The sequence below is a fragment of the Cottoperca gobio genome, unplaced genomic scaffold, assembly GCF_900634415.1.
Source record: "Cottoperca gobio unplaced genomic scaffold, fCotGob3.1 fCotGob3_290arrow_ctg1, whole genome shotgun sequence".
Lineage (NCBI taxonomy): Eukaryota > Metazoa > Chordata > Actinopteri > Perciformes > Bovichtidae > Cottoperca > Cottoperca gobio.
In genome coordinates, this window is record NW_021166900.1 from 157,501 (window position 1) to 184,496 (window position 26,996).

Below are 26,996 nucleotides of genomic sequence, written 5' to 3' on the forward strand. Positions count from 1 at the left end.
GGAGGAACTCATTAGTGCTGAGTAATGAGCCTCCTGCTAATACAGCTGCAGAATGACGCTCTCTATCACGGGCTCTGTGAGCGCTCGGCATTTTTCAATTTAATTAAACAGTCAGTAATCTGGTTGTAAAAGGCTTCTGAGGTTTCCATCTATCGTATAACATGGATACGAGACCGCTGATAGCTCAGAGCAGAGCGGCTGTTTGACGAGAGGGAAGTTGTTGTTTCTGCCCCACGCACGATGACGCTGATTGATCCGGATGTTTCCACAGAGAGATATCTCAATAATCACAAGACGGATTGATGGAACTCACTCTGGATGCTCACCGGAGGAGGAATCGTTATTATCTTCATGACTCCTGACTTTACATCTATTCCCACTGACAAAGCTCTAAAATAATCTACATATGATGAGTGATGCATGTGGTGGAGGAAGTATGCAGATCCTTTACCAAGTACAAGTACGAGTACTACACTGCAGAAAGTCCTGCATTAAGACTCAGGAACATGCACGTAAAGGAAAGCCTCTGTGGCTGTTGTATATGATATAATTAGATTATTATTACCCGTGCATTAACGTGAAAGCAGTATTTTACTGGCGGAGCTCATTTGGAACCATTAACTGATGATTGTTTTCATCATGGAGTAATCTGCTGATTATTTTCTCTGTTAGTCGATTCGATTGTTTGGTTTGTAGAATTTGAGAACATTCAGAGATGCTGTTACTGAAGGGCTGCTGGGATCAGGTGTTATTTAATAAATCAACCACACATTCAACATTTAAACAGTTAATAAAAACCATCTGCTGGCACAATAACAGCTGTAAAATGATACTTACGACAGCAGTGAGTCACAGGCTCATACCCTCCACCATCACTGCTGCTGGATGTGAAATGCATGCTGGGAAAATTCTACCCCAAGCTCACCATTTGGAGTGTTTTTGAGTAAATGTGGATTTTATGTTCTTGGTTCATGACTGATGACATTTCACTGTCACCAATGTGAAGCAGGTGGCAGGAAAAGACTTCTCATTGAGTTTAGCTGCTGAAGGTCAGGGGGGATCGCTGACTCGCTGTATGTCATCTCACTGGTGTTCAGAAGGACACTCTCCCACGCCGGGTATCTGATGCATCTGCACTCCAGCAGCTCACATTTCTTTGACTCCTGACAGGACAGAGCGCTGCAGAAATGTTTCCCAAAAACACCAACGAGAGGGCGGAGTCAGCCAGTCGTCTGCTGTCACTTCCAGCAGCTGCAGACAGAAGTCTGGGCTCTGGCAGGTCGACCTGCCTGATGTCAGTATCACACCTCATCGCCCTGACAGACTGCAGCTCCTGTCAGACGGCCAAAACAGAGAACTGCTGTCACACAGACAATTCACTGCTGCAGAGTGAAGCGGTAGAAATGTGGCTGCTATCAGTGCAATGACGGGGAAAACATTTCTAATTATGTTAAAATATCTAAGTCATTATGTGACATCTTTGTGGTTCATTACAGTTAGCTGAGGGAACCTAATTACGCCTGTAATTTGGTTTACCAATGTCCCCACCTGTGTGAGGTATCAGAGCGAGGAAGTCGTCATCTGGGCAGATGGGGGGGGGGGGGAGTCTGGGTCATTTGTTATTAACTGGATAATGTCTGTGTTTGCTGCTGAAATGTGACATGTTTGAGATTTTTTAATGTCTTTGGCCAAAGTTGAAGCACTGGAAGAAATTGAAGTGGCAGTTTAAAGATAATTGACAGCAGTTTAAATGTTAAGTGAGATTAAAATGACCTGTGATTAAGTTTAGTTGAAGTTTGAGTGACACATTGAGCTGGAAGGGTCAGTTAAAGTAGCATTCATAATAGGAGCTACTGTCAAGTGTCAATTGCATAATGTTCAGGTAGGTTATATATTGTTGGCAGTATTAGTTGAAGTGTAGGCACTGAAAACAGTTGGAATAAGTTGTGAATAAAGACGAGAGATGCGTCAGTTGAAGTGCATCCATTAAAAGCAGATACAGTCTCAGTTAAAGATTAAGAAATTAATGTGGACGGAGGGTCAGTTGACATGTAAGCCAGGAAAAAAGGTCAATTCCCAAAGTAAAAACGTGTTTGATTTTCTAATTAAACTCAACTTAAAGTAATAAAGCATGCTAACTTTGTATGTCATTTATCATTTACACTATTTATAATTTGTATTGGTTTTCTATTCGTCTCAATTCTCTGGCTAAATCCCATTGTGTATTTCTTTTTATTGTTTATTTATTAAAGATTTATCTTCACAATAAGTTTTTCATGTTGATAAATAGTCGTGACCCCTGGAGTTCTCTACACGCATGCGCGTTACAGCAGCCTGTCAATTCGAAAACCAAGCGAGGGAAAACTCCTGCAACCGTAAGTCTTCCTCTCTTATTTTCAGTATGTAATGCCTTGTTTCCTTCCACTTAATGACTGCTAAAGATGGGCATTTTACCACCATGGACCTTTTATTACATGTATTTTTTTTAAATGTAGTTCATTAGTTTTGTGGAAGATTAAGTGACAATTTGTAGCCACTCAAACCTCCGTTGTCTTTTAGAAAGGGACTGTGTAGCCATACCCAATCTAAAAACCCTTATATTTTGTGTTGCAGTACTTATTGGCAAACGTATACACCACGTAGAGTAAGGTTCTATACAATTTTAAAAGTCTGTACATACCACTTTAGAATTCGGCTATCACCTTATACCCATTATATTCTGAATAAAATGACATTGTTTAGTTTTTTGTTTAGTTTGGTCGCTCCTCTCAATCTTCCTTGCCCCCCAAGTCACGCTACTTACCGCCGCTTGTGGTCCGAGGGAAAGTTGAAATATTATTAAATAACGTGTTGTATTATGTGCTGTATGCTTGCCGAATTTGTCAATATAGTCTATTTATTCATAAGACACTTGTACAGTATCATCTAATATCTGTTAATGGTTGTAGAATCAATACAACTTTTAACCTAAGGAATTTTGAATGGAGTTCACTTTCGAATAAACGACACAAGATGTATCTCGCTCTCTACCGATTTCTTTGTTCACTAGCTTACTTTAACACTGTATATACTTAGTTGGAAGTGTGAACTTGTCATGAGTGCTATTGTACGACTACTATGTTCGTGCTAATCCGGCTAAACTGCCCTCCGTGCTAATGTTTACTAAAGTTGGCTAGCAAGCTAACGTTAACTAGCTAACGTGAGCAGTTAACTTGCTGTAGCCAAACTTAGACATAAACTAACGGTACAGAAATACATCGGCTCATTCATATGTGGTCACTTTTCATTGTAGCGTTAGCTTAGGTTGTTTATTGAGAACTGAGTTTACAGTGCACGACATGCACGGTGACAGGTGGACGAGCAGGGCAGGTGTTGTTTACTCTACAGAGCCTGCTGTGGTGAGCAACACACAGTGATTACATAAAGCAGTGCTACAAATACTTTAGGTTGTCCAATATTGACATTATTGCACATTTTTGTGGTTCAGATAACTTATTAAGAACTAACTATTTTTGACATTTAGCATTGATTCTAGTTTGCAGTAATGTTATGTTGTATTTGTGACCTTTTAACCTTTGACCTGTCTATTATGGTTGCTCGTTATGTACGAATTAGAGCTTGTCAACTGCAATTTATTTCTCTTAGGTTGACCGATTTATCTTAATTCTTTAAATATAAAAGTAAACCGTCCTCGAGCAGCAGGAGTAGAAGAAGACATCACTGCTAGATGCAGCAGTCTCGGCACTAATGGGTCACTTTAAAGCGTAATTTCTTCTTTTGTCTTCTAAGTTCTCTGTTCAAATAGGTTGTGATTGTGTTAGCGATCAGCTCTGCCGGTTTGCAGCCTGACGTTTTATCGAGGTGCTGCTTGGTTAATCAGATAGAGGGATGACAGTGTGGCGCTTAATGACTCGGAAAATTGATTTTGCTGTTTTACGTGTTTATTTTAGGGCAAGTTTCATCACACGCTACTTTATTTTCTTAAGGGAAAGCGGCTGCAGGTATTTAATAGAAGTGACAGCTGCACACAATGTAATTAAAATGATTTCCTGTTGAGTGGTTTTCCACTGTATGTGGAGTTTATATGTGTGTGTTTATGCCTGGTTCATGTCGTATTGGAGTTATTGTTATTACGAGTTTATGACTTGTAAAATGCCACTTCCATATATCCAACTTGTCACTAACCAATATAATCCAAACTCATAGCCGCCTGACATCAGGCAAGACCGTTATTCAATGTCATCAAACTCTCTTTTAATCGATATGTTGTGATACTATCAGTGCACATTATTTTAATCCTCACTCGACCGACTGTAATCTTTCACTTGCAAGTTGTAAACATGACAATCTTTCTCATCCCTCCCATTTATCCCATATGACGTCGGCGTTATAGTTTCAGCAGGGAAGGAGCGTCCGCTGCATTATGGGAAATGTAGGATCCCATACTCTCCGGATAAATCCTTTTTTATCTTGCACCAAAAGTGTCCTCTTTGAAGAACATTGGAGTTATCGTCTTGTAAACAAACGCAGCTCTGTATCCTATTCGCTGTTTCAAAAAACGTTTTCAAAAAGGATTAAAAAATAAATATTTTTAAACCTTTTATTGCCTAAAACCGTGTTTATATTGACGGTTGTTTTCTCGCTCCCCTTTCTCTGGCACTCTGCTACATTTCTTGGCCCGTTTGGTTTCATATACTGAAGCTCGCCTTTCATGTGATGGACATGGCTGTCAGAAGGAATCTGTACCAAGTAACTGCAGCCTTGAGCGCCGGGAAACTCAAGAATCTAATTATGAATCGAAGCAATCAGAATTTGCTATAAGTAGATTGTTTTTATAAAATCCTGAGATATTTCCCTGCTTGATGTTTCAGTAGAAATGGAGGCTCTTTGAACAAAGGCAATCTTTCACAAGTGGATGTTTTTAAAGGAACACTGACAGTGAGCCGGTCAGTGCTGACCTGCAGTCCTCTGCATCCATTTATATACTGTACTTCACTCAAATGAGCTCTGTCTGCGTGATAACGTCTGACTAATGTTCCTTCTACAATCCCTTGCTTCATGACAGGAGCGGCAACACGAGAGGACACGTTACATTCTTTTTAAATGTAGCCTGATATTAGGTTTACAGAGTGAGGTGACTCATTAATCTGTCATAGTAGCAACGTTTAATCACGTCCGTGCCTGCGTCAGGGACTGATTCAGCTCAGCGGGGGATTAATTGATAGTCATTTACATTGTTTGTTCTCTTTGCAGTGATTAATAAGAGCAGCAGGTCACTCGAACAAGTTGTGACTGGATCACCGGCACAAACCTGTTTCTTCAGGGAAACTAGAAGACGGAAGTCATTTGCTGCGTCTCAATTCAGATACTTCTATCGTTAGTATAATGCGCCTCGTGGCTGTGTGTTCAGCTATATTGGCATTAAAGATAATGTGTGATCACAGAAACTGTACTGCCACACGGCCCACGACCCTCACTGGGCAGCTATCGTCAGCCCGTGCACGCTGACACACAACCAGGCGTTATACGATGTATATACTGTGGAGGCTTGTTAAACTCTATTTTGGGGCGAGAAAAGTTTTCTTTTTTTAGTTTGTACAGAAGGAGATTTCTATATTTGAGCGGGCTCGTGTGGACGTACTCTCATTCCACTGATCATTCGGCTCCTGGATTCTCTGCAGACGAATATTGATGAGCTCTGAGGAGCTCACTCATCCTGTCTCCACCCGCCTGTAAGAGTTAAAAGTCGAGCGCTCCCTCCTGCTTTTAAATCGGGGGCCGCTCGCTGTGGGGTAGATCACTCGATGCGTGACCCTCTGCGACCTCCTGCTGGACAGCTGTATGAGGGGTGAGGACACTGGACTTTCATCTGGCTGTGGTACCCTGATTATTTCTTCTCTTGCCTCACCGGCTGCTGCATTACAAAGACCACCTGCCCCCTTCTTTCAGCCTCTTTCACATGAAAAGTTTCTTGCTGGTTCGAGGCTGAAAGCGCAGACTGAGGCCAGCAGGGAGCTACGATGTCCGTTCTGCATAAAACTCAGTCGAACAAACTGTCTGACGACATGTGTAGTAACACCTAAGATCATTTAAAATGGAAATATACTGGATGTGGGTCTTTGCAATTGTATTGACATTTGAATAATGTCTTTCTGTAGACACTGACCCATCACTACACAGCTGCAGAATAGACATTGCTAATTCATTCTGCACTAAAGCCAAAATACCAGATGAAAGTCTTTGTTTTGTTATGTGTGTCTTGTGTCTGTACCACCCTGTTTATTCTCTGTCTCTCTTGATGTATGAAAAGATTCAGAATACTGCTTTTCCAAAAAGACCTACAAAGTTTTTACTGCATCTGAAGTCGTTACAGGACAAACATTTTATATTAATGATATTTTCTACTTTTTAACTTCAGTCCTCATCATAATTACCAACTACTCATTTATTTGTAGGATTTTAACCCTTTAAATGCCAGTTTAATATAATGCCACCGTCACAAACATTTCATTAATTACTGGGGAAATAAAACAATAATTTTCAGTCTGTGAAGTCGATGCTTTGCAACAACATTGATTTTGCTGAAGCTTTCATTTTTGTGCAGTATTAGCTTTAATGTTTTTATTACTCCTATGACCCTTCAGAGGTTTTATTATTATTATTGTTATTATTACCTCTCAAAGTGCTTACCTTCTAATACCTTATTACCTTATTTTGCTCTTGTAATAAAGCAAAAATATCCTGCAAGAGCAATTTCAACAACAAAGCCAACAACTTGCCCTCGGGTCATATAGTCACACACACACACACACACACACACACACAGAGCTCAAAAGTCTATACTGTGACTAGAAATGTACTGCACCTAGGAGGTATAATACTTTCTATTCTATTGAGTTTCAAGGTGTGTTGTGTGTGTGTGTGTGTGTGTGTGTGTGTGTGTGTGTGTGTGTGTGTGTGTGTGTGTGTGTGTGTGTGACCTGCTGTACACTCATTTCTAAACGTATGCAATATGCATTAACACAACCAAGGTTATCGAAAAATGAAAAGGACAAATGTCCCTCGTGAGGCTCAAAGCGGCAGATAAATAATCAAGCAGGAAACGTAAAGTTATTGCGTAATGTCAAGCGTAACGCGTCTTTAACCATTTGAGCACACTCGGGCTTTTAATTTCTGAGGAAACGTATCTGCTGGAGTTTGTAGGAAGAACCAGATCCCTCGAAGGTCGACAACATATTCTATGAAAACATATTCATGTAGACGAGTCGGGACAAATTGCATTTACATATTTTCCTTAAGTCATCTGGCTTTGGAGGAACTAATAACGTAGGTGTTGTGGCGTCGGCCCTGCGAGGCTGTGAATGCTGAGCAGCAGAGCAGCAGCATGTCGGTCAGCTGCTGATTCTTCCTACAATAACAACACTCTCCCGTGTGGATACACTTACTGTACACGCGGACGATCCTCTCCAGATCTATTCTGGGAGTTGGGTTTGTTCCTGCTTCTGTTGAGCCTCTCTCTCATCCCCACAGAAAGACACAGATTATGCTAATGTGGAGGAAAATAAGGTTTGCATCTTTGGCAAACGCTCCGGCGTCAGATGAACAATAAGAGTTTGTGTTTGTGACACACAGAGGCTGCGTCTAATCACGCCTGTCACTCTCTTGTCTGACATGTTTGTCTTCCCCTCCGTCCTGATTGTTTTTTTGTAGAATGGGATTAATTCTCTTCTTTTTCTACAAGCACAACACATGCCAGCTTATACTGATGAAGGAGATCAATCTCCTCTCCCTGTTAGCCATCTGTTGGTATCATTTGTAATATTAGCCCACAGCAATAAGATTTGGGTGTAACATCAAAAGTGTTGAACAGACATTACCCTAAATGATCAGGGTGGCTTTATTTGCTTCCACTGCATGAAGCAGCCCTTTTTATGTGACATGTATTACATATAATATATTTCTAACTCTCCTTTCTTTTATACATTTCATCGTGTGTGTGTGTGTGTGTGTGTGTCATTGCAACCTACGTCATGTGACTTTGTTGTCTCTGCGGTCCGATTGATCTTGATGTTATTTGATTAGTGTGAATACTTTGCACTGTATGTACATATAGATATGGAAGATGCAATTCTAAATCAAATTTCACAATAAAAGCCTTCCATCCTCTTCCTGACAGGCTTTTATTGTGGAACCTCTGCAGGGAGGTTTAGTTTCACTCTGTGGAAATGTACACTCTTCAGAATTTACCGAGTGAGACATTATATTTCACCTGCTCGTCGATGATTTCTATCCACGTCTTTAATTTGCGGATTCACGATGTGTGTTAAGATCACTCTCGATGCGTGCCTTTCTTTTTTTAATGTCTCTAATGCTTTCCTGATATCTTTATGTTGCTGTAAGGTTTGTCTTTATATAAAAATGCCTCTGTGCCTTTAGCTGATATTAAGTCTCCGATACAGTAATCCCAGATCTGCTGATTCTGTCGTCTTGTCTGGATGGTTCTCAGCCAAAAAAAAAGCAAGATTTAATTTGAGTAGCAATGATTTTTTATTTGTAGTAGGCTGACACCTCCATAAAACCTCTAACCATCTCCAGTAATCCAATCAAACCGGTCACTGTGGGACCTGCAGTCAGCAACTCTACAGTGTCTCAATTTTGAGAAGCTTTTCCAGTGAAAGCCGGGGCACGCCATTTATCTTTGAAGCATTGTTTGTTGTATTTGTTGAAACTTTACATCCCGACAGTATCGGTGGTGCAGCGGCGACACACCGTCCTCGTCTCCGCTGCTGATGTAGCTGATCGTGACCCTGCAGGAGTCTTCCAGCTCCGCCATAGTATGACCGACTCTCGCACCAATCAGCATGTTGTGCTTACCGAAGCACAGTTGCTAACGAAGTACAGCTACGAGTTTCCGTGCGGAACTCGCGCTTTTCGGTTCCACATTACGTGCATCAATCTACATCACGTGTATTATGCATGCGGCTGCGTGCACCGGACCCCCGTCATGTGACGGCACAAATACACGAAGAGCCCTAGTTGCTGCCCTAATCGTGTTGTTCATACTGCGGCTGTAATGAACAGCTGGCCGCTGTCCTGGTTCTCTTTGTGCAGCCGTGATGTTTGTGTCGTTGAGCCTGTGTCCGCTTCTTCTTATCAGCTGCTACTGGTGAGAGTAGCTTCATCTCTCACTGCCCTCTGGGAGGATTACTCTGATTTCTACTGCAGAGGAAACTCCCCCAGTCTGCATGGAAATATCCTTTTTAGATCTGTGTTTTCTACCCAGGGGTTGAGAGATAAGACGGATGGTTTGTGGGGATGCACAGATAAAAACATATCTCCACTGCACAGACGGTGTGTATTATTGTACCTCCTCCAGTTCTTCTGAAACACTGAATATGTTAAGCCTCTTCTGTTGAAGAAAGAAATATTCTAAAGTTTAATAGTTCATTCGGATCGAGACTGATAGTAACCTGAACAAAGCACTAACGCTGTCGAGGTTAGAGGTTCGATTCCTTGCTGCTGATCAATCAAAATGCTGTTTCGATACATCGGCTGTAAGGCGCTCGTCTGCAAAGACTACACCGACATGGAAAGTGTAATTTCCACCTCTTAAAATAGCATGTTAGCAACCAGCTACTTTCATATGCAACAGAGCGACGTGACATTAGAGTCATGTTTGTGCCCAGCTGATGAAAATAGGTCCAGTATTAACTCTCCTTTCATGCTTTGTTTGGTCTCCACCAGCTGTGTCTGTCTACTGTTTGGTGCAGGTCGTGCACAGTGTGTTAATTGGATTTTATTTGCTGAAAACAGCTGCTGGAAACACCCAGCGACAACCTCCGGATCTGGAAAGTGAAGCCAATGCAGAAGTGCCTTAAACTTGCATTCTTTCTAATGTCCAGCAGAAACTGAAAGAAAGAAAGATTGCATAAAGGTCTATAAGAAAATTATCCTGCTTGACTCTCTTAATGTATTACTGTAGTAACGTTTTCCTGAATAGTTTATGGTCTCAATCCCTCGTTTTAAGTCTTCTTCAATACAGAATGATGTTCATTTTGTGCATTATGTCCCATTTGGACTAAAGTAGAGGATAAAGCAGCGTATGCTTTAGGGCGGGGCTACCCTGTGATTAACTGGATAACACTGTGTGTTGTCCGTGTTTTTGTCTAAGAACTTTCAGTTTGTTGTCATTAAAGTTAATTGTCTTGTAAAAATGTCTTGCGCAGCATTAGGTTGTTCTTAGTTCCCCCCCACTGTCACTTCTGGTTCCAAAGAAACCAATGACGACGACCAAAAACCAAGATGGCGACGGCCGTAAAGCCAAACTCGAGGCTTTAAAACGGTTCTCCACAAACCAATACGTACACTTCTTATATAGACGGAATCGGAGTTTCGGGCTTCCGGTGGAATCACAATGCATGCTGGGGTGGCAAGCCTAGAAAAGTGAGCACAAACTCTACAAGGGCCGCCATATTGGATTTCTTCTCTACGTGTTTACATTGTATTTAGCTTATTCTTCAAGCGTGTTGTAAACAAACCTACTGCTCTACAATGAGTTCTGAACTCCTTTCTTATGATGAGGTTCAGATGTGGAAAGTCGAAGCTTTGAAAGTATTTTGCCGCAAGCGGAATTTAAAGGTTTCAGGAACAGAACTGGAGCTTATTGCCCGGGTGTTTGCTGCATCAGGGTGTTTGCTGCATCAGAGATGGGCATTGAGGGGCAACCAACAGCTAACGAAAGACTTTCAATCACAGAAAAATAAAAGACTAAGCTTTTGGTTATGCCGAGTGGCGTTTCAGTGCCTGATCCCTTGACGTTGCAGGATGGCTGGGTCAATGAAAACAACAGCATGACTTCTTGGCCGCCGATATACCTCAGCGATATAACATTATTTTTAATGTCTGACCACCCAGGGAACCATGTCGAGTTTCATAAACCAACTTTGAACGAATACAAAGAAGGCAAAGCATTTAGACTGTTTGAAACAAATATCTTTCAATCCTCTCGCAGATTCTGAGTTTTGCTTTTTGAAAGCAAAATGTTCTCATTCAATGAAAGTTTCTCATACGCCACATTCGGCATGGATCTACGCAGTCAAGAAAACTGGCGATATCATAAGTGCTTATTGCAGTTGTGTTGCAGGGTAAGCTATTATAAATATATACCTAACTTGTGTTTGTTAATTATTATACAACTCAATATATAGAAAGTACATTTGTCAATATATAAATCAAGTAGATAGACTACATACCCCAGGTCGAGTTCAGGATCAGGGAATTCATTTGTTGGCTTTCCTTGCATGAAATGCTCACTGCAAATCTGAATATTTCTTAGGTTCCCAAGACTTCCCATTGTAATCCTGTCTCTTTACAGCTTTGGTCCATGCTAGCCTTCTATCATTGTTCTTTAGTGCTGTTGGAAATGGAAATAGTTCGCAATTTTTGCAATCGTGAAGCTCACAATGAGATTCTGCCCATTTATTTATCTTTCTCCCACTGTTTAAACATCCTTTCACCACACAATGTGTCCAAACCCCATAACTAGAAGAGCGATGATTACGCACTAAAAACTAGCTAAATACAATGTAAACACGTAGAGCATAAATCCAATATGGCGGCCCTTGTGGAGTTGGTGCTCACTTTTCTAGGCTTACCACCCCAGCATGCATTGCGATTCCACTGAAAGCCCGAAACTCTGATTCCGTCTATGGTTCAGTGTTTCCTATACACTCTAGACAATAAATGTGAAATAAAACTAGGTGCTGAAACTAGATTAAAAATAAACAATGTTAATTTTAAAGGTCTTGATTGAAAGCGGTTTAAACTGTAGTCTGTGACTCTGCGACGTGTTTGTCCTCCCTGGTTGTGTAGTGTGATCTACAGCAAGCCAAGTGGCTTTTTAAAACACATTTTTCTTGGAGATAGTGTCATTTGAGATGCGAGACAATTTGAGTGCCTGTGTCCAGGGTCTGTGTTCGGCTCTCGTCCACAGAGAGCCTGTGACTCAGTGCTGAAGTGGGTTTTTAAATGGTTTTTAATAAATGGGCTTCTTTGAGCGCTGCAGAGCCGCTCTCCCTCGACACACTCCCTCTGCTCTGCACTCACAAGCTGCTCCTGACCTGATAAAAACCCTGAAATCACCTGCTGAGTTTTATTTTTAATTTATTCAGGTGAAGCTGCTGGAGCGTACGCTTGTGGCAACTGGAGGTTTTGTGTTGTAGGAAATGAACCTTCAGGTTGCTGCCAACACTGCGCTCAGTGTGTTGGAGTTCACCTCTGACCATTATTAATTAGAGAGCTCAGGGAAATTGGATATTGTTAAACAGCAATTAAATATGCAAGTTTAGATTTGAGTTGGTCTCTGGTGGTTAGAGTCGTGTGCAGTGTTTGTGTTTATAACCGGGGAGCTGCACATTCTGGTAATTAAACTCGGAGTTCTTCACCTCTATTGTCATTTGACACTTTATTATAAAGATAATCAAATCGAGCCACTTTAAGTCTCAGGTCATTTCTGCACGTACTGTATATTGATATTTTTGAAAATGTACATTTTTGTTCTGTTCACACGACGTTTTCCTTTGGCTGTAGTATCTTAACTCAAATAATAATAGTTTTTCTATTTAATTCTACTTATTTGACACTTATTTTTCACTTTCATTTATTAAACACCTATCTGGCACACGGCCCAAGGTGCTGTGACGAAACCGAAAGCGGAAATGTTCATTCATATGTTTGGATGGCCGACGAGATGGAGTTGCTGCTTAGCGTCGCTGATAGGCCGCCGCCGCCGCCATTTCAGGTGCATGCTCATTACACAAAGCAAAAATAGGCATGCATGTATTTTGGTGGTGATGTTATTGTTTCCCAAATGCTCAACCTAAAACTCAAATTGTAGAGGAAAATATCAGTTTTCAAACATATCTGTATACCTGAGGTCATGACCTACAAGTACTGATTCAGGTGCAAAAATCCAACCTGCAAATTAGTTTGTTTTATTCCCTTTTAGATTTTTCTAGAGTCGTCATTGTATTTTCTAGCCAGGTTGCAAAATTGGCTTTTTTTGTTTTATTCTGAGAGCTCAGACCTTCAGGTTACTTCTCAGCTTTGTTACTCAACTTTATTTACAAAGACTGAAAGCAGCCTGAGCTTCACCACGATGTCACCATTTTATAGTGTTGAATCCAAAAGGCCTCAAATGTTATTATCCTCATTACTTCTTCACTTCTCTTCCTGGTTTCAGGATTATCTGTTTCTCACTAGTTTTAATGCATTTTGTATTTCAAATAAAATGTTTTAAGCCATCCAAAGATTCTGTGCCTTGCTCAGTGGCACTTTGTCACGCTTGTGAGGGAACAGATCTGTCATCGAGCGTCCTCCCTTCCCCAACACTGGTGTCTGGTTTGCAATCCCACCTCCTGCACTGAGCTTGTGTTTGGAGATCTCTCTCTATCCCTCGCAGCCTCCTCATGAACCATGTTGTTGGGATGAACTTGAGTTACCCTCAGAGTTAATGAGTGTCCCGGAGCAGTTGAGCGCTGGGTTTCGGTGATGCTTAGAGGAGCAGGAATGCCGCCGTCTGCTCGTGGTGGCACTGGGGACATTTGGCAGGGATCAGCTGCTTTCCCACCGCGGGGGATCAGCCGACTGTTTACAGCCGACTGGTGGTCTGAAATGTTTTCTGCTGCATGACGGGTAGAGCTCCGTCTGAAGCGTTCATCTGCTGAAGCTGACAAAGCAGCTCCAGGTGGATACGCTCCTGCAGGGTCAGGTGTCAGGATCGTATCCCACAGGTGGGTTTGTTTTTGTGATAACCTCTATGTTACTCAACACAGACACTTAGTACCCTGGATGATTGAATTATACATTACAGTATGCCATCTTAATGGATGTCTTATTGACATATTCTTATAGTTTTATGTTAGTTCATGAGGCCATAATGAAACGTTTAAGCACATCTCATCCCTTTGAGCCCTTTCATTGATTCACGATGTTCCTGTCAGTGTGAGAAGTAAACGTTCGCTGTACTTCGATGTCATCAGTTAGATATAAAACATCCGCCAACAAAATACAACACAACAGTTTGTCATTTCCACCATAACGTGCCGTCAGGAAACTTGCATGCAGAAAGCTACCGGTTGCATGGAAACAGCACCTCACGAGTGTGTCATCAATGCTTGTGCTGTTAGCTAAAGTTAGTGATGTTGGTGAACCACTCTGCAGTTTAATATGGAACAGAGAGGGAACAGCTACCAAGGAAATACACACAGTATAGTTGAGGAAAAGAGGAGGTGACAGGAATAACTGATCAACTCGTCGGACCTCGGGAGACAGATATGTAATCTGCATATCTGCAAACAGGCTGTTTAAAGACTTTAATATTAAATGACATTATGAGATCAAAATACTCTGACTTCCTGTGCAGCCCAAAATCCTATGCTGGCTCCCTAAATTGGCCCTCGGTCATCAAAACTCTGAGAACTCCTCGTCGAAATTGACACAATTAGACGAACGAAGAATCTGAGCAGACACTTGATGTCAGCTTTGGGTCTAGTGTGCACCCACTAAGAAGTATGTCGTTCTAGGGGACAGGTAACAACCCCGCACTAGTTTTGTTGTTTAAAGCTGGGGAAATGTTTCTGAGCTGCAGGTGTAGGCAGTGTGTGAACCAGCTCTGGGAGGTTGGTGATGCTTTTGGGGCCAGACAGACTGCAGGTACACAAGTTGTCTGTGGTACCTTCAGAGCTGCTCTTCAATGAATCACTCGTTCTTATGCAGGCCTCAGGGTCCTCCCCTCAGGTCGGAATCAGATTTATTAGATATTTTTTTTCCTGGCTGTGTTTTCCGCCTGACTGAGCAGCTGACTGTACGGCCGAGTGAACAGCTCGTTGTACCTCGCAGGCTGTTCCCGCTCTGCTGTCTGGGGTCGACGAGGTACCACCGAGGGACTCTCCAGTCAAATCTGCCAGAAATCAAACTAACGAGCTCTGACAGGAAGCAACGTGCTACCTGCTGGGAACACGGCCAACACTTTCCTGGGTTCCTCTCTGAAACGCCTCGCAGACTTTAACCCGCCCGCCGTGCTGTCGACATGGATCTGGCGTTTCCTGTCGGAGGGTTTATCCCGGTAATGAGTCGTCTGTGGTGGACAGTCAGACCCAACCTGGGATCTCTGCGTTTAAAGGTATTTGGTCCAGCAGTCTGCCAGCAGCAGTGTGTCCTGTCTTCTTAGACGGATGACAGATTGAAGTCGGTGACCTTCACTTCACCAAACCAGATAAACGCAACATTTTCAGATGATTCATTGGTGACATCGTTATTTACAAACCTAGAATTAAACCGAACCCTAAACTCACCCAGTTTGTTGGTTCAAACATTAATTTTGGATTCATGTCCCTCAGGTCACGTTGACGTCATGCCGGTCCATGTGCTATCGGAGGGGGCGGGGCCAGGCGCCCAGGTACCAACACACCTGACCAGGATTCCCATCTCGCTCATCAGCACCAGCACAGACTACTCCAACAGAACAGTCCAGGTTTGTTAAGAGCACAGTACAAAGTACAAATATGTTATACTCCACTACATTTATTTGATATCTTTAGTTACTTTGCATATTCTGATTAATAAAACAAACAAATGATTATGTATTATTACAGTTAAGATAAAAACCTTTTTTTGTTTTCTCGGGGACGGGTTATTATAAATGATATATTTATTATATAATACAATAAATATTCTGAAATGGGCCATTCTGCATAATGACTACTTTTACTTGTGCTACACATGTTGATGCCGATACTAAAACATGTAGTGCATGACCTTTGAGGGATGGATAACAGAGCGTTGCTAGCTGTTAGAGCTTGGTGACCAAATACCTCCATATGGACATCGCAGCGATGTTCTAGTGACTATTGGTGCATCAGAAATGTGGATATAATGAATAAGTGGGTAAAGGCCAATAACAGTTTGAAATAAACGCAGAAATGTCGTCTTTCAAACCAGGCGAAGACCATATTACGATATCTAAACTCTAAGACGATCTCTAGTCTCGAGAACAAGATGAGAGTATTTCTTCCTCCGTGGCTGGATCTACTCTATTACTTCAGGCAAGGAGTCTGTGTTACCATCAACTCTGATCAAGCTCTTCAGCCGCCTGTAAGGAGCATAACTAGGCCAGTGTTCCTTCACACACAGATATTTGCCACGGGCAGACCTTGTCCTCGCAGAGCAGCTTATTGCATGCATTACAAGTAGGTTAGATTCCTCTTACGCTCTGATGGCACAGGTCTTCTCACAAAGTGTCCAGATCACTTGCAGCTCATTCAGAACAAAGGAAAGAGCTCACACCACCTCTGTTGCATCAACAAGACAAACCTGCAGTGCAGCTGCTCTCTGTTCTGATGCCTCTGAATCCTGACTCGGTTCTGCGAGACCCAACTCGCACCAAAATACCATCAACTCACTGAAAACATATTTTGTGCCGCTCTTCACACTGTGGAGCTCAATCATTTCCTGCCCTGATGTTCATGTGTTTATCTGTCACCTGTTCACTACTTTGCTTTACGCCAGGCTATTTTCTAGTTCTTGATTAGTGCTGGAAATATATTTATGAAAAGCAAAGCGGCAGAATAATCCGCCGTCTGTCTCGCAGCTCCCCACGAGGTGCTCATCAACGCTGCTCACTTCTCTGACGTGGCTTTGATCAGCTGACAGGCCCTCAGTGAGACCTGAATACTCAACGGTTTGTCTAAGTTAAGTGTTCTCTTTATTTCTCCAGGGGAAAGTGGTCCGTAAATGCCCGTTGGTGTCGTTAGCATCTGACAACTTAATCCTGAAGATTATCATCCAAGGTAATCAAGTGTCTGTTTGTGTGTGTCGGCTGGTTTTACTACAGTCGGTCTAAGGTGTGTGTGTGTGTGTGTGTGTGTGTGTGTGTGTGTGTGTGTGTGGCCGGTCTGGATTGTAGAAGCAGACGAAGGCCATTGTTGTCTTGTCTGTGGCCATTGTTATTTATTTTTCATCCTTAAGCCGCCAGACTGAGACTCTTATTGTGGAGGGGTACATCCTTCCTTTAAACTCTGACACCTCACCTGTGCCTCCCAGCTGCAGGATGAGCAGGTCAACCTCTCCTGGATTGTTGGTTTATTCACAGTCTGTTGCATTGTGGGATTTTGTGTTTGTGACACAGAGAAACCTGAGACGTAATGTGTGAAAGCGTTTCGGATTCAGAATTGCCCGTTCTGTCCCGTTAAGAAAACATTGGTGTGAAATTGTAACAATTGAAGGAATCGGATTAAAAGAAGACGAAGCTGTTACAGGATTCTTGTCCCCACATGTTGGGTGTGTGTGTGTGTGTGTGTGTGTGTGTGTGTGAAGCTGAAACTCACTCATGACGTGAGTCGGGAAGCAAATATCCATTTATTTTTTATTCTCAATTAATCTGCTGATTATCTTTTTAATTGAACAATTATTCTTTTGGTCTATAAGATGTCAGATGTTTAAAGATCATTCTGAAACCCAAAGATATTCACAAGAATTGTTTGTATTTTTACTTGAAAAATAACTTAAGGTTTCGGTTTCGACTGATGGAATAATAGTGTTGACAGTTTTCTGGAGCGGAAACGTTCCTGCCATTGTCACTTAATGTTTACAAATTCATGACCACATGTGCAATTTGTATGTGTCATACATGATCATCACCTGAACGCCTCATCGTGTTTTGCAGAAGAAGATTCACCGCCGGACGCCTCGTCTCCGAACCCGTCAATCAACGTCATCCTGTTGGGAGCGCTGGCCAAGGACTCCAATCAAGCTGTCAATCAAGGGGTAGGTGCGTCAGAGATCTGACGTTTACACAGACACCTGTGAAGGTAAAACAATTGGTGTGTATTTTCTTTACTCTTGAAGGAGATGTTTCTCTTACTTTAGATCAAAGGACTAGAAATATATATTCATAATATAAAATACATATCCACATTATAGTTACTACTGATGACGCTTTACGGTTTCTCACTGTTGTGAAGTCATGTGAGTGTTGTATTTAATGATCTATATTAAAGGTGTGTGATCTAAATTAAACATGTTGAGATAACGATGATGACGACTGAATCATATTTACAGTTTGAGTTATTTTCGGTTTCTCTCCTCTGATGCTGAGTGTTAACAAGGCCGCCATCTTTATTTGGATGTCCCATAGTGAGTGAATGAGAGCACTGCTCTCATTCACTCACTGCTCGCATTCATTCATTCACTCACTCACTGCTGCTCTCACTCACTCACTGCGGCTCTCACTCACTCACTATGGGACATCCAAATAAAGATGCTCATTCACTCACTGCTCGCATTCACTCACTCACTCACTCACTGCTCGCATTCACTCACTCACTCACTGCTGCTCTCACTCACTCACTGCTGCTCTCACTCACTGATGCTCTCACTCACTCACTGCTGCTTTCACTCACTCACTGCTCTCACTCACTCACTGCTCTCACCCACTCACTGCTGCTCTCACTCACCCACTCACTGCTCTCACCCACTCACTGCTCTCACCCACTCACTGCTCTCACTCACTCACTGCTCTCACTCACTCACTGCTCTCACTCACTCACTGCTCTCACTCACTCACTGCTCTCACTCACTCACTGCTCTCACTCACTCACTGCTCTCACTCACTCACTCACTGCTCTCACTCACTCACTGCTCTCACTCACTCACTGCTCTCACTCACTCACTGCTCCTCTCACTCACTGCTCTCACTCACTCACTGCTCCTCTCTCACTCACTGCTCCTCTCTCACTCACTGCTGCTCTCACTCACTGCTCTCACTCACTCACTGCTCTCACCCACTCACTGCTGCTCTCACTCACCCACTCACTGCTCTCACCCACTCACTGCTCTCACCCACTCACTGCTCTCACTCACTCACTGCTCTCACTCACTCACTGCTCTCACTCACTCACTGCTCTCACTCACTCACTGCTCTCACTCACTCACTGCTCTCACTCACTCACTCACTGCTCTCACTCACTCACTGCTCTCACTCACTCACTGCTCTCACTCACTCACTGCTCCTCTCACTCACTGCTCTCACTCACTCACTGCTCCTCTCTCACTCACTGCTCCTCTCTCACTCACTGCTGCTCTCACTCACTGCTCTCACTCACTCACTGCTCCTCTCTCACTCACTGCTCTCACTCACTGTTCCTCTCTCACTCACTCACTGTTCCTTTCTCACTCACTCACTCACTGCTCCTCTCTCACTCACTGCTGCTCACACTCACTCACTGCTCTCACTCACTCACTCACTGTTCCTCACTCACTCACTCACTGTTCCTCTCTCACTCACTCACTGCTGCTCTCACTCACTCACTGCTCCTCTCTCACTCACTGCTCTCACTCACTCACTGTTCCTCTCTCACTCACTCACTGCTGCTCACACTCACTCACTGCTCTCACTCACTCACTGCTCTCACTCACTCACTCACTGTTCCTCTCTCACTCACTCACTGCTGCTCTCACTCACTGCTCTCACTCACTCACTGTTCCTCTCTCACTCACTCACTGTTCCTCTCTCACTCACTCACTGCTGCTCACACTCACTCACTGTTCCTCTCTCACTCACTCACTGCTGCTCTCACTCACTGCTCTCACTCACTCACTGTTCCTCTCTCACTCACTCACTGTTCCTCTCTCACTCACTCACTGCTGCTCACACTCACTCACTGTTCCTCTCTCACTCACTCACTGTTCCTCTCTCACTCACTCACTCACTGTTCCTCACTCACTCACTCACTGTTCCTCTCTCACTCACTCACTGCTGCTCTCACTCACTCACTGCTGCTCACACTCACTCACTGCTCTCACTCACTCACTGCTCTCACTCACTCACTCACTGTTCCTCTCTCACTCACTCACTGTTCCTCTCTCACTCACTCACTGTTCCTCTCTCACTCACTCACTGCTGCTCACACTCACTCACTGCTGCTCTCACTCACTCACTGTTCTCACTCGTTTCCACGTCGCTGTTGTTTTTGCTGTTAAGCTTCTGCAGTTAAAGCGTAACAGAACATATGTTGCACATTTAAAGCCTTCAGCCGTTCACAGTGCGTCACCTCATTATGTGAAACATGAAGACGTGTTGCTGCACAAAGACTTTTAATTGCATTTAAAAAACAAAGTAGAAACGTGAATGGAAAAAGAAATCTATTAAAAGCCAACTGAAAATAATAATCTGTTCTCTAATGTATCTTCTCTGCATCCGCGTGTTCCTCTAAAGAAAATGGTGCCGAATCTTTCCCTGGAGTGTGAAGATGATTCTTAAAATCAGAGTACAGGGAAGTGAAGTCTCCACTGAAGCTTTATTCGAGCCTGATGAAGGAGAACATCATGAACAGTACAAGTGAATACAGAGATGTAGCGTCCTGCATCACCTGTTTACCTGTGATGTAACCCTAGAAGGCTCCTCAGAGCTCCTCGCTGACCTGAGGAGGTTCATTCTGTAGCCTGACCTTTGACCTTAAGACGATTTGACTGTTGATCCTTATAGTCATTTTAAGCAAATAATAAAAAGTGGAATCAAACTATATGGAACACAATTTAATTCTTCCTAATTTTGCTGGCATCGGCAACCACAACTTATTTATCCGACCTCTTATTGCCTGATGTCTTGAGTCATTATATCGGGAGGCCTCTTGGAATAACTTACGATTTCTTATATTTAACGCACGTCGGCTGACGGTGTCCTCGTCAGACAGACAGGAGTTTGAAGCACGTGAGGGGATGAATGAGAAACGGTTTGAAAGCCTTCCTATAATATAAATATTCATGTGCTGCTGATGAGATTGCAAAATGTTATTTTCATTATAAAAGCGGCGCTTGGCTATTTGAAAGGCGTGTCTGTGGGAAATGTATTTTTCTGCTCCACAAAGCCGGTGATTTGAATAAAGTTAATGAGCGGAGTGAATTGTGTGATTTGTTGATGAGTGTGACATTAGTCTGTAGGATGAGAGGAATTCATTTACATAGTGTGTGTGTGTGTGTGTGTGTGTGTTGATGGTTTACCTGCTCCGTCTCTGAGGGAATCATTGTACCTGCTGTATGTCAACATTAGCTTCTTTGCAGATTAAAGCTATAAAATATAATTCCACTAATGAATACATCTCCTTCGGTCATTAACTCGCGACTTCTTGTTTTTCAAATGTTTTCTTTGAGCACCAACTAGTTCATCCTGTTGGAGAGGCAGACATCTCTAACTCACATCTATGCACATTGATAAATACATGTGGAGTTGTTTACAGAGCGTCGCCGTAAAGCACGCTGAACGCAGGAAGCGGTGTCTTCGGCGTTCCTCTGTAACGTGATTATTCCGACTATCTGCTGTCCCTTTGTCAGCCCTGGGCTCAGGCTGTAACGCCGTCTCAGGGGGAGCTGACACGCCGAACAAAAGACAATCTCCACTTTTCACACCAGCTTATCTTCGGCGGCTTGTTGTCACGTCTTACTTAACGTCTCCGAAGATGCAACATCTGCCGCTTCAATCTGTCCTGCCTCTGGGAAGAAGCATCCTCTCTGTGCTCTCAGTTTTCAATCCCTGATTTCTCCGCTCGTTGTTCGTCTTGTGTTGTTCCTGCAGGACGTGGTCGCGGCCGCCGGCTTCACTGTGGGTAAATCTCCCACGGCTCTCAAGGACAAGCTGCACCCCTTTAACCTGCTGCTGCTGGGAGACGGCGCCTGCGTTTATGTGAGGACTTGTGTAAACCTGAGTTCTATGAAAAGACTCGGCTTTAATCCACACGTTTCCTTTCTCTTTGTTGTTTGGCCTTTCGGTCAAACAACGTTTCAGGTCATTGAAGAGTTTCAGAAACTGTTCTCAGTGTTTATGTTCAATAACAGACGTAGCCAAACAAATGTGTACGTGTGGACGAGGCCTCAGTCCGTGTTGCACAGTTCGTCTGAACTGTTGCTGCTCTCACACCAAACAAAACGACTGAAACACGACTGAATTAAACACGTGTCGGTCTCCAGGCAGCTGCTGTGGCTCGCTGTGCTCTGAAATACACCAACCAACGTATTATAATAGTAGATCTGTGACTTCAACTTCACTTCACTTCACGTGCACACGACTCAGAGTCTCTGCACACTTTACAAAACATCAGGCATGAAACGTTACACACACACACACACACACACACACACACACACACACACACACACAGAGTCTGGTCCTACATGATGATAAATAATAAAAACATTAAAGTCATACATTTAACACTGTAATGTATGATTTGAATGCGTTTTCTGATTTGACTTCAGAGATGCAAGCGACTGCTCGATGTAACATATCCAACGTACCCTGCGACGGTAAGGCTGGGGGGTTCTCTGAACACCCCCTCGCTCCGTTCTTTATTACCTACTGTAATATCTCGTAGTGTTCTGAGGGAACGTTCTTCAGGTGATATCCTTTGAGACAGTTGATGCTTAACATATAATATTCCACACTCACTCGTTTCCTCCAGCATCAGTGGAGGATGTAATGTGTCCTCTCTGTCTCCGTCCTTCAGGTGTCCCGCCCCCCGCCTCCGCCTCCTCCAAGATCCCCGCCGGCCGCCAAGAGGAGCTCCCCGCTGTGCGCTGAGGTCAGTCAGAGGCCTGGTTAGCGTTGGAGTGTGTTGTGGAGGTCTTGTAAGTGTCAGGATGCTACGCGTCGGCTGCACCAGAGTCTCAGCAGAGGTCTGTGCAGGTGATGATGAGGAGAGGAGGAAGGTCTAACGTCTTCACAGCTTTTAATAACTGCAACCAAACGCTTCCAACGTGTAGAAATCAAGTAGAAGCTGTGCAACCTTAGGGACGACAGTTTAAACGTTTTGAGAAAGAAGTCTTAAAAGAATGAATTCCATTCTGAAAGTTAATTACAAGTTGTGTCCCGACGGTCCCACATGTATGAGTGTGAGAGCTGCTGTAGAAACATCATGAATGAAAGCTCCAGGTCGCACGCTGCACGGCGACGGAGGACGTAAGGGAACGTAAAGCATTCGCTCATGATAAACGTTATGTGACATATTCACCAAGTGTTACGATGAACACATGTCATCCTGCGTAAAGCGGTGAAAATACTCTACATATTGTTTCTCCTCAGGTTTCCAGGGCGACCAAGGCGCCTAAATACACGTACGTCCGGCTGGACGAGCTGACGGCCGGATCCGTGGTCAACGTGTACGGAGTGGTGGTCTTCTTCAAACAGCCGTTCAAGACCCGCGGCACAGGTCCGTCTGCCCCCACAGGATGTGTTGCTTCCTGCAATACAGAGAAACTTTCAATTTATACTTTTGTAATATTTTGAAAAGAAAAAGATTTAATTTCTTAAAACTACGAATGTTAGATGAAAATAAAGTCGTTATATAAAGAACATTATCAGAATAATGAATGTTAATTATTACTTTTTAAATTGTATTAATTATTATAATAAAGTTTATTTTATTAAATGAACATTAAATTTAAAATATATTTTTAATGCGAAACAGAATCTTCTAATATTCTCCACTAAAGGAATAATTAGTATATTTTGAGAATGATTTTGATTATTTTCTACATTTTATCAGGTTTACAACAAGAATAAAGAATAAAGTTAATCTTAATTTTCACGACTTGTTTTAATATCCATTTAAAAAGCAAGTTTATCTACGAAGATCTCAGAAGTGTTTAAACCAGAGGAGCTCTTCAGCACCACGGACAGAGACGCTGCAGCGTGCTGCACTTCTCTTTGGATTTGTGTTGAAAAATGTGAGAAAGATTGAGAGTTATTGGTAAAAAGGACCCAAAGCCATAAAGCACCCCCCCCGCCTCTGAGACAGGAAACAGCTGACTGACGGAAAGCAGAGAAAATCTTTCGTGTGTGTGTGTGTGTGTGTGTGTGTGTGTGTGTGTGTGAGCTATATGAACAGAGTCTGCTCTGTTGAGAGTTTGAAATATTCATGTGAAAAACAATAAAATGAAAGGTCTCTGAGTCTGACAGGAAACCCAGATCGTGTCCCTCTGGTCCTCACAGCTGCAGGAGGATGTTTCTCTGATGTCTGTCTGAAACAGCGTAGCTTCAGTTAGCTGGAGTTCAGCCACAGACTCCCTGCTGTCACACGGGTCCTGGCTGCAGGGTGCCGGCTCTGCTGCTCTCCTGGCGCCTCCAGGAAGACGAGACGAATATTTGGTCGTCTTCTAGTTTCTGACTCTTTGGATTTAGTCCAATAAAGAAACTAACGTAGAAGAAAAGTGTAAATATGTACAGTAATGATGACGTGTACATGCTCCATCACTATCAACTTCTCCATGCTCGTCTCAGAGTTCTGACCTCAGGAGCTTTTCTTTCCTCAGACTTCTGCTCCAGCCTGAAGATTACGGATCAGTCCAACGAGAAGATCGGCTGCACCGTCTTCTGTGAGAAGCTGGAGGACCATCCCAAAATCTATCAAATCGGAGACATCGTGCGCCTGCACAGAGTCAAGGTGGAGTACACCTCTCGTGTTTACAATCGTACATGTCGATTTGTATCGTATTGTTCTCATTGTGTGACGTGGTGTTGAAGTGATTCCACGTTTCTCTTCACAGACTCAGTTCTTCAATAACTCCATGACGCTGGTCAAGACCTTCGGTTTCTCTGTGGTGGCGTTCGACGGGGTGGAGGGCGGATCCATGGAGCCGCGGACCTCCAGCCGCTCCTTCCACTTCAGCCAGGAGGACCGTCGTACCGTCGAGGAGCTGCGATCCTGGGCTGCCAACCAGGCTCTGCTCCCCGCCGCCCCCACAATCGCTCTGTCGGCCGTTCAGCCTAAAGCTTACTTCGACCTGACCTGCCAGCTGCTGGCCAAAGCTGCCGTCGACACCACCTGCACCCTGCTGAGGGTAAGAAAGCTTCGGGCGTGGTGAAGTGCAGACGCTGGTGGTGGTTTACTTTGAGGCTGTGTTTTGCGCTGGACAATGGAAGTGGAGCAGGAATAAATCTCTGCAGGTTGACTTCAGTGTTTGCGTCGGTGGGTTTCACAGGATGTCTGCACAGCCTCACGTTAGTCCTTGTGTTTCATGCTCACTTCCTCACAGGCTGTAGCCGTTTGTTCTTCCTGTCCTGTTTGTGTTGCCCACGCTCACCTGCTCCGCTTCTTGTTGTCCATGTTAATGGCTCTTGTTTAGAAGCTGCGTTGCCGTCTTGTACCAAACTGAAGCCGTTGATATTGTATCCTCCCTTTGGTATAAAGGTTTGCCTTCCGTCTTCATCTGCCTCGTAGTAAATGGACTTCCCAGTGAGGTGGCCTCGGTGGGAGACGTCTCGTGTGTTTTATCTTGCTTCTGAGCTGTTCAACCAGCCACCTCCATTTTCAGATCAGAAATGAGTCTGTAAGCGGGGGCTGGTTTCCTGCCAGTAAGGCTGATGGAGGAGATAAATGTGAACAGGATCTGGCAGCGAGTGCTGGTCTCTGCTGCCAGATCACAGACTTCTAAAGCTGCTCTGAGGGTGCTGCCTGCTGTTACGCAACAACACATTCAACCCGGAGAGGATCTTCTACAAATCATAACAGTTTATTAGACGGAGAATAGATTGTTTTACTTTTCCTCAAGCACCTGAGATGATCGTCGCCTGTTCAGCAGCCTTCGCTCTGTATTTACTGCCAGCGTTGATGACATTTATCTTTTGGTTCAATACATTTGGACTTCTGTCACAAATAAGAGCTTTGTACGAACATTGAGGGCGGAGTTACCTGAACTATAAAGGATAAATCTTTCAGAAAGTACATTTCCCTTTTCTCCCGTACAACAATAGTCACTTGTTTAACTCCAGAGCCTCCCTGGCATGGGGGGCGTTACGACCTTTGACCAGCAGGAAAGTATTGATGTTGTTTGTTATTGTTGCCACTAAAGTGGAAGTTAAAGTCCCAGTGAAGCGGACGTTGGAGCGTCTTGAGCTTCTGCACTGCGACATGTTCCTGATGAAACGTAGTATTTCTGAATCTTATGGTCATGTGTTTGTGTTTGTTTTCTCCAGGTGTGGGACGGAACCAGAAGTCCTCACACTCTCCTGAAGGTGATGGTTGAGCCCAACGTCACAGAGGGTCCGTCCTCCTTTTCTCAAGAGCGAGAGGGACTCATCGCCAACGTCCTCGTCTATGACAACCACGTGGAGTACGCGAGGCAGCTGAAGGTAATCGCTATTGAAATGTCCTCATCAAGGATTGTATTCATCTTTACTTGGTAACACCTATTGTTAAAACTCTTTAGCGAACGCCTCTACCTCTTATTAGCATTATCGTCACGGAGATGAGCATCGCAGGTCCAACAGCACTCATATCTGGCGTCTAAGACGTGCATAAGCCTGTAAACAGTGTGTAGAAGCAAACAGGAAATGAAAGTACGAAGACGTTTTGTTAACACACAGCCTCGGGCAAAGTCTGGTAAATAAAGGATAGAGAGCGACCGGGGTGGGGGGCAGCAGTGAGCGGGGACACAGCAGTGCTGGTTTGTCTGCAGGAGGCTTGTTTGACCCAACAGGATGGAGATGCATGAATGAGGCTCGTCGGTGCTGACTTTGATGTGTGTGTGTTCTTGGATGGAGTCTGTTTGAAGAGGCTCATACTGTAAATCCAGATTCACACACCAGGCGGCATCAACAGAAGAATAATAGACCTTCAGAAACTTAGAGTACTGACATTATGGGGTATTCAGATCTTCTGTTGAGGTTGTGCTTTTAGTGGACGACACATGAAGGAGGTTTTACATTTATACAGTTTTACACTGTCGATGAAAGAGACTGGAAACTAACCAGCAGTGTTCAGAGGATCTTAAGCACTTACACTCAAAGTGAGCAGACCTTGAGCTTCAGCCGTGTTCCTGCGTTCCTCGGTAATAAAGCGTGAGCTCACACCGACGCAGCATGTGGACATATACACATTATATTATCATTAAATCGTTGTGTGTGTGTTTGTGTGTTGTGTGTGTGTGTGTGTGTGTGCAGCAGGGAA

The 26,996-nt window shown here is 43.6% G+C and overlaps 2 protein-coding genes across 4 annotated transcripts in view; both read left to right on the forward strand.

The window, feature by feature from the left end:
• The window catches only part of LOC115005268 (metabotropic glutamate receptor 8-like), a 77,547-nt gene extending 77,491 nt beyond the window's left edge, over positions 1-56 (forward strand). Inside the window, exon 6 of the mRNA XM_029427063.1 lies at positions 2-56. Within this exon, the coding sequence (XP_029282923.1) occupies positions 2-56 (55 nt within the window). The remainder of the gene's footprint in view (position 1) is intronic.
• Positions 57-2,322: 2,266 nt separating this feature from the next.
• pot1 (protection of telomeres 1 homolog) overlaps positions 2,323-26,996 on the forward strand; it is a 47,017-nt gene continuing 22,343 nt past the window's right edge. The window contains exons 1-11 of one of the 3 annotated variants that reach the window (XM_029427070.1): positions 2,323-2,375; positions 14,899-15,181; positions 15,399-15,532; positions 16,775-16,847; positions 17,723-17,823; positions 21,629-21,736; positions 22,557-22,631; positions 23,132-23,258; positions 24,361-24,491; positions 24,595-24,888; positions 26,024-26,179. In XM_029427070.1, the coding sequence (XP_029282930.1) occupies positions 15,413-15,532; positions 16,775-16,847; positions 17,723-17,823; positions 21,629-21,736; positions 22,557-22,631; positions 23,132-23,258; positions 24,361-24,491; positions 24,595-24,888; positions 26,024-26,179 (1,185 nt within the window). In that variant the 5' untranslated portion in view covers positions 2,323-2,375; positions 14,899-15,181; positions 15,399-15,412. The remainder of the gene's footprint in view (positions 2,376-14,898; positions 15,182-15,398; positions 15,533-16,774; positions 16,848-17,722; positions 17,824-21,628; positions 21,737-22,556; positions 22,632-23,131; positions 23,259-24,360; positions 24,492-24,594; positions 24,889-26,023; positions 26,180-26,996) is intronic. The other 2 variants (XM_029427069.1, XM_029427072.1) reach the window with 2 other exon arrangements.